This window comes from Camelina sativa, chromosome 4, assembly GCF_000633955.1.
Source record: "Camelina sativa cultivar DH55 chromosome 4, Cs, whole genome shotgun sequence".
NCBI classification, from domain to species: Eukaryota; Viridiplantae; Streptophyta; class Magnoliopsida; order Brassicales; family Brassicaceae; genus Camelina; species Camelina sativa.
This window is the reverse complement of record NC_025688.1, coordinates 20,646,310-20,659,553: the sequence shown is the minus strand read 5'-3', so window position 1 is coordinate 20,659,553 and position 13,244 is coordinate 20,646,310. Positions and strand designations below refer to the sequence as shown.

Genomic DNA, 13,244 nt, shown 5'->3' with positions numbered 1-13,244 from the left:
GGCTGAGGAGAATTGCTCGGGTTCTTGGATTGGTTACTCGCAACAAAAAAGCTCCTGGGCCGGCGTTGTGAACAAAGATACGAGGACCTTGCCTTGCACATATTGCATTAACCACCCCTATTACCCTTCCCATATCTGGGTAGTTCCCATGGAACTGAGCAAACACAAATTCTTTAAACTCATCCTTCGCAGCTTCGATATTATCATTAGGAATGAGGATGAAAGGAACTCCTGTGATGTGTTGTGCTGGTGTACCGATTTCCTCCAGGTCGTCCTTGAGGAGACTAGACCATTTTTTTCCAGAGCAAGCTTAACCTTCTCTGTAGATATAACCGTTTCTGCTTTGCTCAGAAGGGTAACAGTAACTGTTTATCCCTTCTCCTTAGCTACGGACCCGGAGACTACAGTCTCAACGGATACAGTTGCGGCTTCAATCTGAGCAGTTTGAGAAATCTCAGGAAGAGAGGTGGTACACTGTAGACCAGGGGTCATAGTGAGATCTGCTTTGTCCGGAACTCCAGCGATTTGCGGGACTCCTGATGCGGTTTCCCCGCACTCAACAGAGGAATCTTCGACAGCTTCTTCTACGGTAGGAGGGCTATCAATTACGACTGTCTTCTGCGGGATTCCAGCCAAAGCAGAGAGACGAGCAAACTTCGATGTGCCCGGAATTACAGATTTAGGACGGGGGGTAGCGGGAGATGATCCCTTCTTCTTCTTACGCTTTGCCATTTGATAAATTTTCATCTCCGGCATGAGGCCGGAGGCCGTCGGCAATTAGGGTTAAAGAAACTAATCGCCTTAAAAGTCGCCTCAAGAGAATCTTGTTTTGTTTTCAAGGTTCAGGTTAAACTTTTCAGATAATATAATTTATAAACATCAGAGAGTTTTCCTTAGCTGCTTGCTTCCAGCGACTCCCAAGTTTAGGATTAGTGGTGGTATTTTCATGTCATCTGCTGTTCCTCTTTCTTAATCTTGATACTACCAAACTCTTCATGTATCAGTTAGTTCTGAATGTTACAAATTGTATATCATGGCTTTTATTTCTGTCCACAGTCAAAATAAATGGTCCTGATTTTGTAATCAATATTTTGCTAACCTTGATATATCAAATAGTGGATACAAGTCTCTGTGTTTCACTAGATAGTGCCATAGAGAGATAGAGATAGAGATAGAGAGAGTGGCACAAGTGTGCCTCAGTGGTTCTCTAGTTTCTATCGACTTTTACAAGACATAATTCGAATTTTCTTGTAAAGTGTTAAAAATAATTTTATCCAAGCTAATTTTATATTAATTAAGCATCAACAAACATGTAAACTACTTAAACGACCACATAACTAACCTTTAAGTATTCTCATTTCCTCAAGCTCTCCTCATACTCAGTTGTCATCTCTCTTAATTAAAGTCCAACTTACTTTCTTGCTTTAGTACAAATTTGATTTAAAGTATTTCATAATTGTCAATGTTCTTCACAATCTACTGATTGATTAATGTGCACTGACTTGCTTTGTGCTTGAAATTCAAAAAGCTAAAAAGAGATCTAACACTGAATATTCTCTCTCATGCCTTTGTTTGATTACTGTGCACTGACTTGGTTCCGTGGAGCTAAGGACAAGAGACTTAAAGAGTTAAGTGGAACTTTGATCCGTTTGGTGATCCCGCTTAAACACTTGTTAAACCTATTAAAACAAGAGGACGCACTAAGTGTATAGCCCGATCTTGTATCCTTGGGTCCATTTCCCACGGTTTACGGCTCTAAATACCCATCCTCTCACACAAGCCTTATCTGTCTTTGCCAACATTGGTTCGGACACACTTCGTAACACAACTCCCAAAGCATGTGTCTATTGTCAGCTTAGACAAGTCATGCTCGCGTTGCTCAATTAAGAGAGAGGTCATATTTTTTGAATATCAAAACCTTTTTGTTTTCTCTTCAAAACACATAAAAAAATGTTATTTTCCTTGTAATTGATTATATAAATATAATACTTCTAACAATTAAATATTGTTTTTAAGAATTAAAAAAAAATCTCTCTCTATAAATGAATAATTGATTAAATAAAACATCTATTCTATACAAGGCATCGCAAAGCCCAACATAGTCTAAAGATTTAACTAAGCAAGTTTGCATATGTCCTTGTAAATAATGGAATCGATGACTCTTCCATCATATACACCTTTCTCAATCTGCACTTTAGCATAAAACTTCACTGTATCCAAACCCAACAACCTTGCATTCGAACCACAATATGCCCCATTCACTATCTTCACAGTCCCTGTGGAAGCACCGTCTCTAGCTCCTCCTGATAAACTATGTGCACATGCTTAGAATCAAGCATTTCGATCTCACCACCATACTTATCAATCACTTTCTTCACAACACCTTTATGCTTATAGTATCCCTTACTCATCACCTTGACAATGATCCCTTCAACAACCAGTAATCTTTACGATTCATCCTCTCCTTTTTCTTCACTTCCTCCTTCATCAAGCCATCCAAAGCTGATCTCTTATTCTCCTTATCACTTCTTCCCGAGTCCCCGCTTCTCTTCCTCTTCTCCCCTCTCCCAACCACCTTCTCATTCCCTTCATCCTCAAACACTACTCTCTCTTTACCCGTAGCATCAACCTGTTTAACGCATCCACCAAGAGAAAACCCAACCTTAACTCCACTCTTCAACTTCAATTCTTCATTATCCTCAACAACTTCTTCACAACGACCAGCATTCAATTTCACAGCAGCTCTCTCAATCTGCTTCTGAATCTCCCTCTCTTGTTTCTGCTCCTCAGCTAAATCACTCTTAACTCTATTCTTCTTCAATCTCTCCTTAAACACAGTCTCTGAATCTCTATCGATATAAGTAATAAACCAACCTTTAGGGGTCTCTTCAACCTTTACTTGACGAACTCAGTCAACGTCGCCCACTCAGTCGAATTCATATGAACATGGTGGCTATCGTTGATATACTCGCTGTAGACAACAGTGGCGGCGACACGAGAGAAACGGTGGCTCCGCCTCATCAGATCGAGAAACGTCCGCTCGAATTCTTCGGAGTAACCATCGACGACACGAGTGGGATTCTGGCCAAAGACTTGCATCTGCCTCTGGTGAGACCCGCTCATACAATGACACTTGAATCCGTTCTCGTCTCGGCATTGTTTCTGACACACCTGACAATACCACCGAAGCTTTTGAAGACCTTTGGATTTCATTCGATTCGCAATCGCCTTATGGGTTAAGACTTCGTTCTTACCCATCGATTCTTCGTGGATTCGTCGAACAAGATTACGGTCTTTTGGGGAATTGAAATCTAGGGTTTTTTTTAGGTAACGCAACTGATCAATTCAGATCAGGAGAACAGAGACCTGACTTTATAATTGAGAGGAGTATGATGGAGAAGAGTATGACGAAGATTCAAGGAGCCGAGAATCGAGATGATGATTGAAGGAGCCGGCGATAAGGGAGAGCCACTTCTTAAGCAAAATTAGGGTAGTGTTCTCTTTTACATAGACAGTATATATACTTGTATTATAACCCGTGCTATGCACGGCTAAAGCTTTTCTATTAATAAATTTATCTTTTTAATAAAATTAAAACGTTATTATAGGCTTCCAAAATCCTAACACTTGTTATTACAATTATAAAATAATTTATAAAAGTATCTTACTATATATAAAGTTGGGTTGAAACTCGAGAAAGTGGAGCTTTTTGATCATCCAAACGTATTAGTATAATAACGTAATAAGGGAATATGCAAATAAAGAAAACTATATTGAAAGAGGGAAAACGATTAAAGAAAAAGGAAAGACGGCTGAGGGAAACGATTAAATAGATAAGTTTCCAATTCCTGGTGGAGTACTTAGAGGATCAACAATATTGATGTATGTATTATATCTATATATGAACAACAATACCTTTGTTCACGTTCGTTTCATATATAATTTCCCTAAACCGTCTCGTCATGGATAAGAATAAGATGAAGGAGAGATACTCTAACAGGAGCATCCGAGACGATCGTGGTCCTCGACGAGACGATGAAAGAGATAGGACTAAGCATCATGAGAGGTCTCACCAAGGAAGTAAGGACAAACAACCGATGAGTAAGAGGAAAGATAGAGAGGAATATAATGAGGCTAGGGCACGAAACAAGATATCTAGATTTTGTGGTGATGAGAAGAGCAGATTCGAAGATGTGGCCGCTGATCAAGTCAGTGAGGGTTCCGTTTCTCTTGCACCGGAAGCTTCTAGTGTAATCTCTGAAGCTATTAAGCGAGCGCAGGAGCAGGCAGCCTCTATGCGTCAATTTGTTTCGACAGAGACAGTTGTTGGGCATAAACCGACCAAGGAGGCCCATGTTCATGTTCTACGTGTGGATGCACTTGGAAGAGAGATAGATGAACATGGACATGTGATTAGTAGTGTGACTAAACCAAGCCATCTTATTACATTGAAGGTTAATATCAACAAACACAAGAACGATGCTTTGCATATTCTTAAACCTCAACTGGAAGTAGATCCACAAGAAAACCCCCACCATTATGATCCAAGGATCGGTATTGATAAAAACAAGATCTTGAGACCTAAACGTATGAGTTTCAAGGTGAAGCAAGCACATCCGAAAAAGGCAAAGGATGATGATATGTATCCAAACTTGATAGAATCATCTGAACCTGTCCCAAGAAAAGAGAAGCTCGAGGAGCCAATGCCAATCCCAGATCATGTTGAGTGGTGGGATGCAGAGATCCTCACCAATGACACCATTACTGAGTTACTGTCGGATCCAAATATCCTCATCAATGACGCCATTACTGAAAGCCATCTCAAGATAGAAAAAATTACTAGTAACATTGAGCATCCATTTCCCCTAGAGCCACCTGTGGAGGCAGCGTCTCCACCTCCCCAGCTGCTTAAACTGACAAAGAAGGAACAGAAGAAACTGCGAACCTTGAGGCGTGTGGCAAAAGAAAAGCAGAAACAGGAGATGATTAGACTAGGGTTGCTTGAACCACCAAAACCAAAGGTGAAATTGAGCAACCTAATGAAGGTTCTTGCGTCTGAAGCAACCCAAGACCCAACCAAGCTTGAGAAAGAGATCCGCGCAGCACATGCCGAGCGTGAACAGGCTCACACTGACAGGAACACTGCGAGGAAGCTAACTCCTGCAGAGAAACGTGAGAAGAAAGAAAAAAAGCTCTTTGGCGATCCAGCAAGAGTTGAGACGATTGTGTCGGTGTACAAGATCAACAAGAAGCTGTCGCATCCCAAAACAAGATTCAAAGTGGAGATGAATGCAAAACAGAACGTATTAACAGGGTGTAGTGTGATGACGGAGGGAATGAGTCTTGTTGTGGTTGAGGGTAAAAGCAAATCAATAAACAGATACAAGAAACTGATGCTGAACCGTATAAACTGGAAAGAGGCAGAAGAAGAAGAAGAAGAAGAAGAAGAAGAAGAAGAAGAAGAAGAAGAGAATGGTGGAAACAAGTGTTGGTTGGTTTGGCAAGGAAGTGTTGAGAAATCGAGTTTTCATAGGTTTCATGTACAAGAGTGCTTGACCGAATCTGCTGCCAAGAAAGTTTTCACGGATGCTGGTGTTGCCCACTACTGGGATCTCGCTCTCAATTACTCAGACGACTAAAAAGCCTCCTCCTTTTGTACTATAATGTCTCTGGTACTATTTATTAACATCTTTTCTTGAGTAATAAGTTTATCTTGGTACTAACTAACAATGAAATTCAAAACCTATATTTCAAAAGTTATACTGAGAAATAATGATTCGTTGAAAAAAAGTTGGAAGTCTGTATAGTCTAGTTCACGTCGAATTTTGGGTCTATCTTGGAGATTGTTTTATAATAGGGTCATATTGAAACATTTCTAGAAATATGAGGGTACCATATGTTTAAATATTTCTGCTACTCTGTAAACGTAAAGGCTAAGCCTTTGATGGGGTTGCTGCAGATTCATTGACTCAAATCCAAAACTAAGAAGCACGAACCTACTTTGATTCTTACGATTACGGATTAATGGCGATTACGGCGACTAAATTGGTCTCTCTTACTCTCTTATGGATTCTCGTCCTCTTCGTCACACTTGCTCTCATTCAGGTTAATTTGATATTTTTCTTTTTAATAGTTTCTTGATCTGGGTAACTATGGATTACTTACGTTTATGGCTTGAATATTCAATTTTGGCTTCTTAGATTAAGTTGACTGATGTTGCGGATCCTAGTGTCAGTGAGCAGCAGATTGTTAATGCTAAGCTTAATCAGGTGAGGTCGGAACTCATTGCCTTGTTTGGTCTATAAAGTTTTGATTCAGGGTTTTCTAATTTGGGGCTTTTGAGTTTTTTGAGGTGGGAGAGGATTTAGAAGGAGTAACTCACAAAGTTTACTTTGACATTCAGATCAATGGTTCACCAGCTGGTAAGAAAGTTTCGACCTTTTTCTATTTTAAGTTGGAGTTTGAATTTTAGAAGTTTTGATTTTTATATGTGAATTTGGGTCTATTGGTTGTTTTGATGCAAATAGTTGATTGAGGATGTTGCAAATTCCGGAATTAGCTCGGTTGCTTGATAAATATAAGTGGATGCATTGTGTATGTATGAAAACATTAGTCTTAGAATTAGATAGTGATGTAGGTCTGTTAAGGTGGTACTATAATTCTTTGTTTGAAGCTTTAGAAACTTTCTGCAGCTCATGCAAATAGAGTTTATAGTAACATTTGCATCTTGTCATGTACAGGACGCATTCTCATCGGTCTGTTTGGGAAGATAGTTCCTAAAACTGCAGGTAAATTTTTTTAATTTAGGTTGACCAAACCTTCAAATTGTCTTGTCTACTTGTCCTTGAGTTGTTTCTTACTGAATCCTCGGTTTCTTTTGCAGAGAACTTTCGAGCACTTTGCACGGGTAGCCAAGTAACCTTTTGTTTCCCCTTTAAAACTCATGGTCTTTAGTTTTGAGCCAAGAGACTCTTTAATTTGGTTTGATGTTTATCCTCCCGGTGCAGGAGAGAAAGGAGTTGGAAACATGGGGAAATCTCTTTATTTCAAAGTAAGCATCTTCCATAGGATCATTCCTGGCTTCATGATTCAGGGTGGAGATTTTACACGAGGCGATGGGCGAGGTGGAGAGTCCATCTATGGCGATAAATTTGCAGATGAGAACTTTAAACTCAAACACACTGGGCCAGGTATGCGCTAAAGCCTAAAGCTCTACCTCTTATGTAACCAATAAACTCAATACATACTCAACGAAACACTTACGGGTTGAGTCTGCAAATTGATTTCAGGAATTTTATCAATGGCAAACTCAGGACCAGATTCTAACGGTTCACAGTTCTTCATTACAACAGTCACCACGAGTTGGTAAGCACGCGTGATGATTTGTTTGCTTGTCTCCGGAATCCTCAATCTTGTTTTGATTCTGTTTTCGACAACAATGTGACAATGAATTATTTCTGTTTTGGGAAAGGTTGGACGGACATCACGTTGTGTTTGGGAAGGTATTGTCTGGCATGGAAGTAGTGCGCAAGATCGAAGCGCAGGGACAAGATAGTGGAGAGCCCAAAGGAAAAGTCATTATTTTTGCTAGTGGAGAAGTTTCTTTGTAATATCGTCTTCAAGTTTTCTTTCTTTTGTATCTCTCTGTCTGAGTTTTTTTTTTAACCTTCCTCCGAATGAACAAGAGAATACAAAAGAAAAACTTACAATTCATGTCTCAATGGTAGAGAATACAAAAGGAAACCTTTCAATTAGTAATAGTGTCTTCTTTCTTTTTTTTGTATGTCGTGTCAACCAAGTTTCTTTACGCCTATATAAATTACAACATCATCAGAACTAAGCAAGACACTATTACAAAGAAACATATCAAAGAACTAAAGCAAAAACCCTACCTTTCAATATCCTCGATGAGATTCTTTTCAGACTGGATCTCAAGTCTCTGGCGATGATGCAATGCTATATATCACTCAAATCCTATATATCGGAAAAATTCAAATATGAATACTTATCTGGACACGGATCCCATTTGCTTCACATCTCCACCTTTGGGAGATGCCCTTGAGAGGAATTCATTTTCATTTATGCCCTTGAGAGTATTCTGACAGACGATCGCAAGTGGAATTAATGAAGCGGTATGAGAAGGGAGAGAGGATTAGGTACAGCTGGAACGTTGCGGCTTACGACGGCAAGTGTGTAATGGTGAGAGAGAAGGAGGAACGTTACAATGGAGTGGTTCATGTGTATGACTTGAAACGTGAAAAACGAATCGCTTCTTCTACAAGTTTGATATGGAGACTCATTGATGGAATCAACTATTATGATTGGAAGCTCTTATATTATGATAAAAAGAGACTTAAAAAACGATCGATTGACGAAAAGGAAGGCAAAGTATATGTGGATTTGCTGCAGAGATTCAACAAAATAATGAGATCATTGTTGGTTAATGAGTAGATTGTTTAGTTACATATACTCCACTAATAAGTATGTAATTAATATAGTAATTATTTTTTTAGTGTAATTTTATTTGAGCTCATCTCAAATTTTTACCTCCAATGGTGAGATAATTAAGTCTCTCAATAATATAAAATATTACTATTTAGTGTAATTAAGTCTCTCAATAATATAGTATTACTATTTTTAGTGAAATTTATGTAGGTAAATAATTACCTAAGGTACTGTTCTAAATTAAAGAATATCTCATTAATAATTTTAAATATATCAAATTATATCTTAAACATATTTAGTTGTATTTATTTTTTTGATCAAACATATCTTATTGTATTAATTAGTTATATGTATAATCTATAATAATAATTATTATTATTATTAAAAACCATAAATATTACTGTAATAAATATAAATATTTCTAACAAAATATTAAAATCTAATTTTGTTTTTGTAAACTCCAATTTTCTAATATTTAATAACATTGTATTAATTAAAACTAATGTAGTATTATTGAATCAAACTTAACTATATCAATTAAATGTTAATGATAATATGAATTTAAACTTATAGAATGAAGCTTAACAAATCTATCTTGCAAAGCTGGATGAGCTCAAGAAGGTACTGCATATGATAGCACTTTATTTTCGAGATAATCTAAAACGAGACTTAAGAAAATCCTTAACAAAGTATTCGGCTTCTGGTGAGTAATCTTCCATTAAAAATGATGACTGTTCATAAACATTAAAGTCCACTCAATGTGTGGATATTGTATGCATTGACACATACAATTGTATAAGATCTTGAAATAGACATTCATGAGTTAAAAAATGAGGGTTATCAACTACCTCCATGCACTTTTGAAATGGGGAATATTGCACAGTCTTTTCACATTAGAATTTGATCTTAAAGTCGTCGTTTGACATACCTACAATCAAAATATAATTAGCTTTAATTAGATATAGTTAATGCATGAATCTTGTATGCATTGGAACATGATGTTAAAGATCTGAAACTAGCAATTTATGAGTTGGGAGGTGCTTACATTCCACTGTCAGCAAATACGAGTATATTGAGTGTCATATACTCATACGACTCTAGGATGGGGATCACTGCCAAACCTGCTCAACAACTCTCCACAACTTCAAGCCCTTGTCCTACATGTAAGAAATCCCAAACTCCTCAAAGTATCAAGCACTCTTCCATAACAATATTGATACATGTGGACAGTTGTGTCTCAGTAGAGCTGCTGATGTTGATGAAGCAAGGTTTCTCAACTACATCAAGCATTTCTTGAAGAAAATGCCCCAGCTTGCTGATCTCATTGTGTGTAGTCTTCCCTCTTCTTCTGCAACTAAGAAACTTAGCATCCAACAACAACTTGGAGTCACTTAGGATATTGCTTCTCTCTTGGCCCGGATCCAAGTACTTTGATCTTAATTACTTATCTAATTCCCCTTTTGCTCATTGAGAAGCCTCTTTTGTCATTAAAAACAACCATCTGCTCTCAGTTTTTTTTAATGAGATTAAACGTTAAAAATTCATTAGTAATCACATTTTTTATTCATTATAGAAAAAGGTCAAAATAAGACCCATATTATTAAACCGGTCTTCCCCTATGCGAACCAAAACGAATTAAAATCTAAGGTCGAAGAATGTACAATTTTAAAATAAATCTGAGAGAGAGAGAAGGAAAGAGCTCAAGCATCATTCATCTCCATCGCTAGCCAAGTCGTTGCTATCATGAGGACCCGAAATCTTATATCTGTTACAAAACAAAAGGCAAACATTTGAGATCAAACATCTAATACATTCTTAAAACCAAAATTTGTGTTTATGTTGGAAATTTGATATGTGATGTGATTGGAAATCAAGAAAATATTCTCACAATTCAAGAACAGATTTTCCTTCCTTGTACTTTTGGCTCTTACAATGTGCAAACTCCTGAATTCATAAACACACAACAACAACAAAAGATAAAGTTTAACTCAACTCCATGGTACAAATGCAATCAGACATATGTATTATTTATGTTTGCAAACTATTTTTTGTTGTCTTACGTATTTCCACCCAACATTTGATCCACAACCAACACAAAAAATGTCAACTACGGTATGCATTCCAGTTATCATCATTCTGTCTTCTTTCACTCCAACCGAGATGTTTACACTAAAACGAAAAAAAAAAAAACACAATGTTAAGACCATTAATCAAGGATAAATATATATTTTCTAATGTCTTAGAGTTAGATAATTACAAGTGGTCATGAAATCAGAAAGACTTACACGTTGTTGAAGAGATAAGCTCTTCCATGCTTGCATTGAAAAGCCTGCACAAGTTTTTAAAAGTCACTACTATATATATATATATTTAAATACGAGCTTGTTGTCATAGCGCTCAAGAAACCATCCATAGATATGAAATATGTTAACAACTCATGATGCAATGATCGGATCATAAAGAGGATCACAATATACTAGTTCGATTTTACACGTCATCATGGAACAAAGGTGCTAATTTATCCAAAAGTCTACAATCAGAATATCAGATTCACGATCAATAAATAAATAAAAAAGACAACGAGATCATGGAGGATTGAAAAGATCAAACCTTGGAAATGATGTCTTGCTCTGTAGAAAGATGAGTTTTACAGTGTTTGCAGATGTAGATGTTCCCTTGCAGATCCACCATAAAAACCCTACCCATCTTTGATTCAAAAAATAACTATATCCTTAATTACGTGAATCGAATTATCCCTTATATCGAGTCTTCCTTTGGTTTATAGTGGGGGAGAAGGAGGAAAACTTGAGGGGAAAATAGTTGGACTATGGGAGATTTTCTCGGTAGCGTATATAAACTGTGAACTTTGATTCGGTCTTATTCGATCTTTTTTGGAGGAGGTTATGTAAATTACCAAGAAACGTGGATTTTAAATATTATTCAAAAACGGAAATTATACTTTGAATCCAACCAAATATCCAATATACCTGGCGACCAAAATTCCACCCAACATTTGATCCACAACCAACACAAAAAAATATATACGAAAATTCTATACAAATAAACATTAGAACGTACGTTACGTCAAATGAACAAAAAAAAAACGAATTGGATCGCTCGATGTTACGTCTGGGCCAACAATCTTTACGGCAATCCGCTATAGAACATTAGAACGTTACGTCATATGTAGAGATCAAGCTCGTGAACAAGACTAAGAAAGTCTCGAATACACTAAGAAGAAGAAACAGAGTATTTATACACTCTTTATCTCTAAAACGGCGAAGGCGAACCTAACAGTTTTTGATCTTTTTTTTTCTTTTTTTTGGTTATATCAAGAATCACAATGAAGAAATTTAATTCTCTACATGCATATGTAAACACAACAAATGGCTCCTCTTTACTTTTACTTTTATGTAGCTAGCATAATATATTAATATTCATAGATTTTTGTAGATTCTGAATCTACTTTTACATGCTAATATGAACCAACCTTGCCACAACTAACGAGACATATACATATATGAACCAAACATTTTTGCGGATAAACCCTACAGGATTCTCATTAACAATAACCGCATGTTTTGAGTGGTCTCCCAACCTTTTACTGTTTTGGTCCTCACTGGTTACTCCTCAGGATAGGGTAGGTTAGTCTATTTAAAGTTTTCCTTTTGTCGTTGTCAGCACAAAACATGTGGTTTGATAGAAATTGATTGTGTCGATGTAAATTCGTTTGGTTCAGTTTTATGACCCTTGACCCCATACTTCTAATGGACTCTATATATAGATAGATTACAGAGATTTGGACCAAATCCTCCAACTATAGGCTATCGCCCTATCTTTATCTCATAACTATTTGTTCCGGTAAGAGTTTCTGACTTTCATCTATCATCTATGTGTGAATTTGTTGAGTAAGTTTAAGTCAATAAGAGACATATTCTTCTGGTTAGAATGTGTCAAAGTTGTTTTGCTATTTTCCCATTGTAAGTGGAACTAGTTGAGCTAGTTGCGTCGTGTCCTATCTTTTCAGTTATGTTTCAGTTTTCATTGTATCTTTATAAACCGTATTAGACCTAATGGGAACCAGATCATTCTGATGCAATTTGCAAGTCTTTGAAACTAGTATCTTACAATTGGTATCAGAGCTTGCGAACAAAGTGGTCTAAGAGAGAGAGAGAGAGAGAAAATGAGCGACGATAAAACACTCACCAAAATTCCTCATTTTGATGGTCATTACGATCATTGGATTGAGCTGATGGAGAATCTCTTGCGTGCTAAGGGATTGTGGAGTATGGTAGAAGAAGGTTACAGTGAGATACCAGAGGGAATTGAAGCGACTGCAGCGCAACAGAAGCATGTCGAGGAGCTCAAGATGAAGGACCATCAAGTGAAGCATTACCTGTTCCAGGCACTTGATCGTGCTGTGTTTGAGCAGATCTTGGATCGTAAAACATCTAAGATCATCTGGGATTCGATGAAGAGAAAGTTTGGAGGCAATGAAAGGGTGAAGCGATCTCTTCTCCAAACCCTGAGAAGAGACTTTGAGATTCTCACAATGAAAAATGATGAGAAAATTGACGATTACTTTGGGAGAGTAATGTCAGTTTCCAACAAGATGAGAAGCAATGGTGAAGACATGCCAGATTCGAAGATAGTTGAGAAGATACTTCGAACTTTAACTGATAAGTTCACTTATGTGGTGGTGTCCATCGAAGAGTCCAAGGATACAATGAGCATGACGATTGATGAACTGCAGAGTTCCAGAAGTTTCAGAAGAGCATCCATGAAGAGGATGATCAAGC

The 13,244-nt window shown here is 37.3% G+C and overlaps 3 protein-coding genes, 1 long non-coding RNA gene and 1 pseudogene across 5 annotated transcripts; 2 read left to right on the top strand and 3 right to left on the bottom strand.

The window, feature by feature from the left end:
• On the bottom strand, positions 2,116-3,319 carry LOC104781482 (annotated as a pseudogene).
• On the top strand, positions 3,963-5,639 carry LOC104784099 (U4/U6 small nuclear ribonucleoprotein Prp3). Its single transcript, XM_019244181.1, has one exon. The coding sequence runs from the start codon at positions 3,963-3,965 to the stop codon at positions 5,637-5,639; it is 1,677 nt and encodes a 558-aa protein (XP_019099726.1).
• Positions 5,934-7,754, top strand: LOC104781479 (peptidyl-prolyl cis-trans isomerase CYP21-2-like). 2 transcript variants are annotated; one of them, XM_010506162.2, is made up of 8 exons: positions 5,934-6,105; positions 6,201-6,269; positions 6,353-6,422; positions 6,741-6,788; positions 6,884-6,907; positions 7,008-7,190; positions 7,290-7,365; positions 7,472-7,754. In XM_010506162.2, the coding sequence occupies exons 1-8, from the start codon at positions 6,025-6,027 to the stop codon at positions 7,608-7,610; spliced, it is 690 nt and encodes a 229-aa protein (XP_010504464.1). In that variant the 5' UTR covers positions 5,934-6,024; the 3' UTR covers positions 7,611-7,754. The 2 variants fall into 2 exon arrangements, with proteins under 2 accessions (XP_010504464.1, XP_010504463.1); XM_010506161.2 differs by having other exon boundaries at positions 6,990-7,190.
• LOC104781480 lies at positions 7,650-8,224 on the bottom strand. Its single transcript, XR_766911.2, has 2 exons — positions 7,893-8,224; positions 7,650-7,810 (listed from the first exon to the last, which is right to left on the bottom strand). It is a non-coding gene; the product is annotated as an uncharacterized LOC104781480 (long non-coding RNA).
• On the bottom strand, positions 9,269-11,308 carry LOC104781478 (protein yippee-like At3g55890). Its single transcript, XM_010506159.2, has 6 exons — positions 11,056-11,308; positions 10,731-10,774; positions 10,506-10,614; positions 10,334-10,389; positions 9,491-10,210; positions 9,269-9,373 (listed from the first exon to the last, which is right to left on the bottom strand). The coding sequence occupies exons 1-5, from the start codon at positions 11,149-11,151 to the stop codon at positions 10,153-10,155; spliced, it is 363 nt and encodes a 120-aa protein (XP_010504461.1). The 5' UTR covers positions 11,152-11,308; the 3' UTR covers positions 9,269-9,373; positions 9,491-10,152.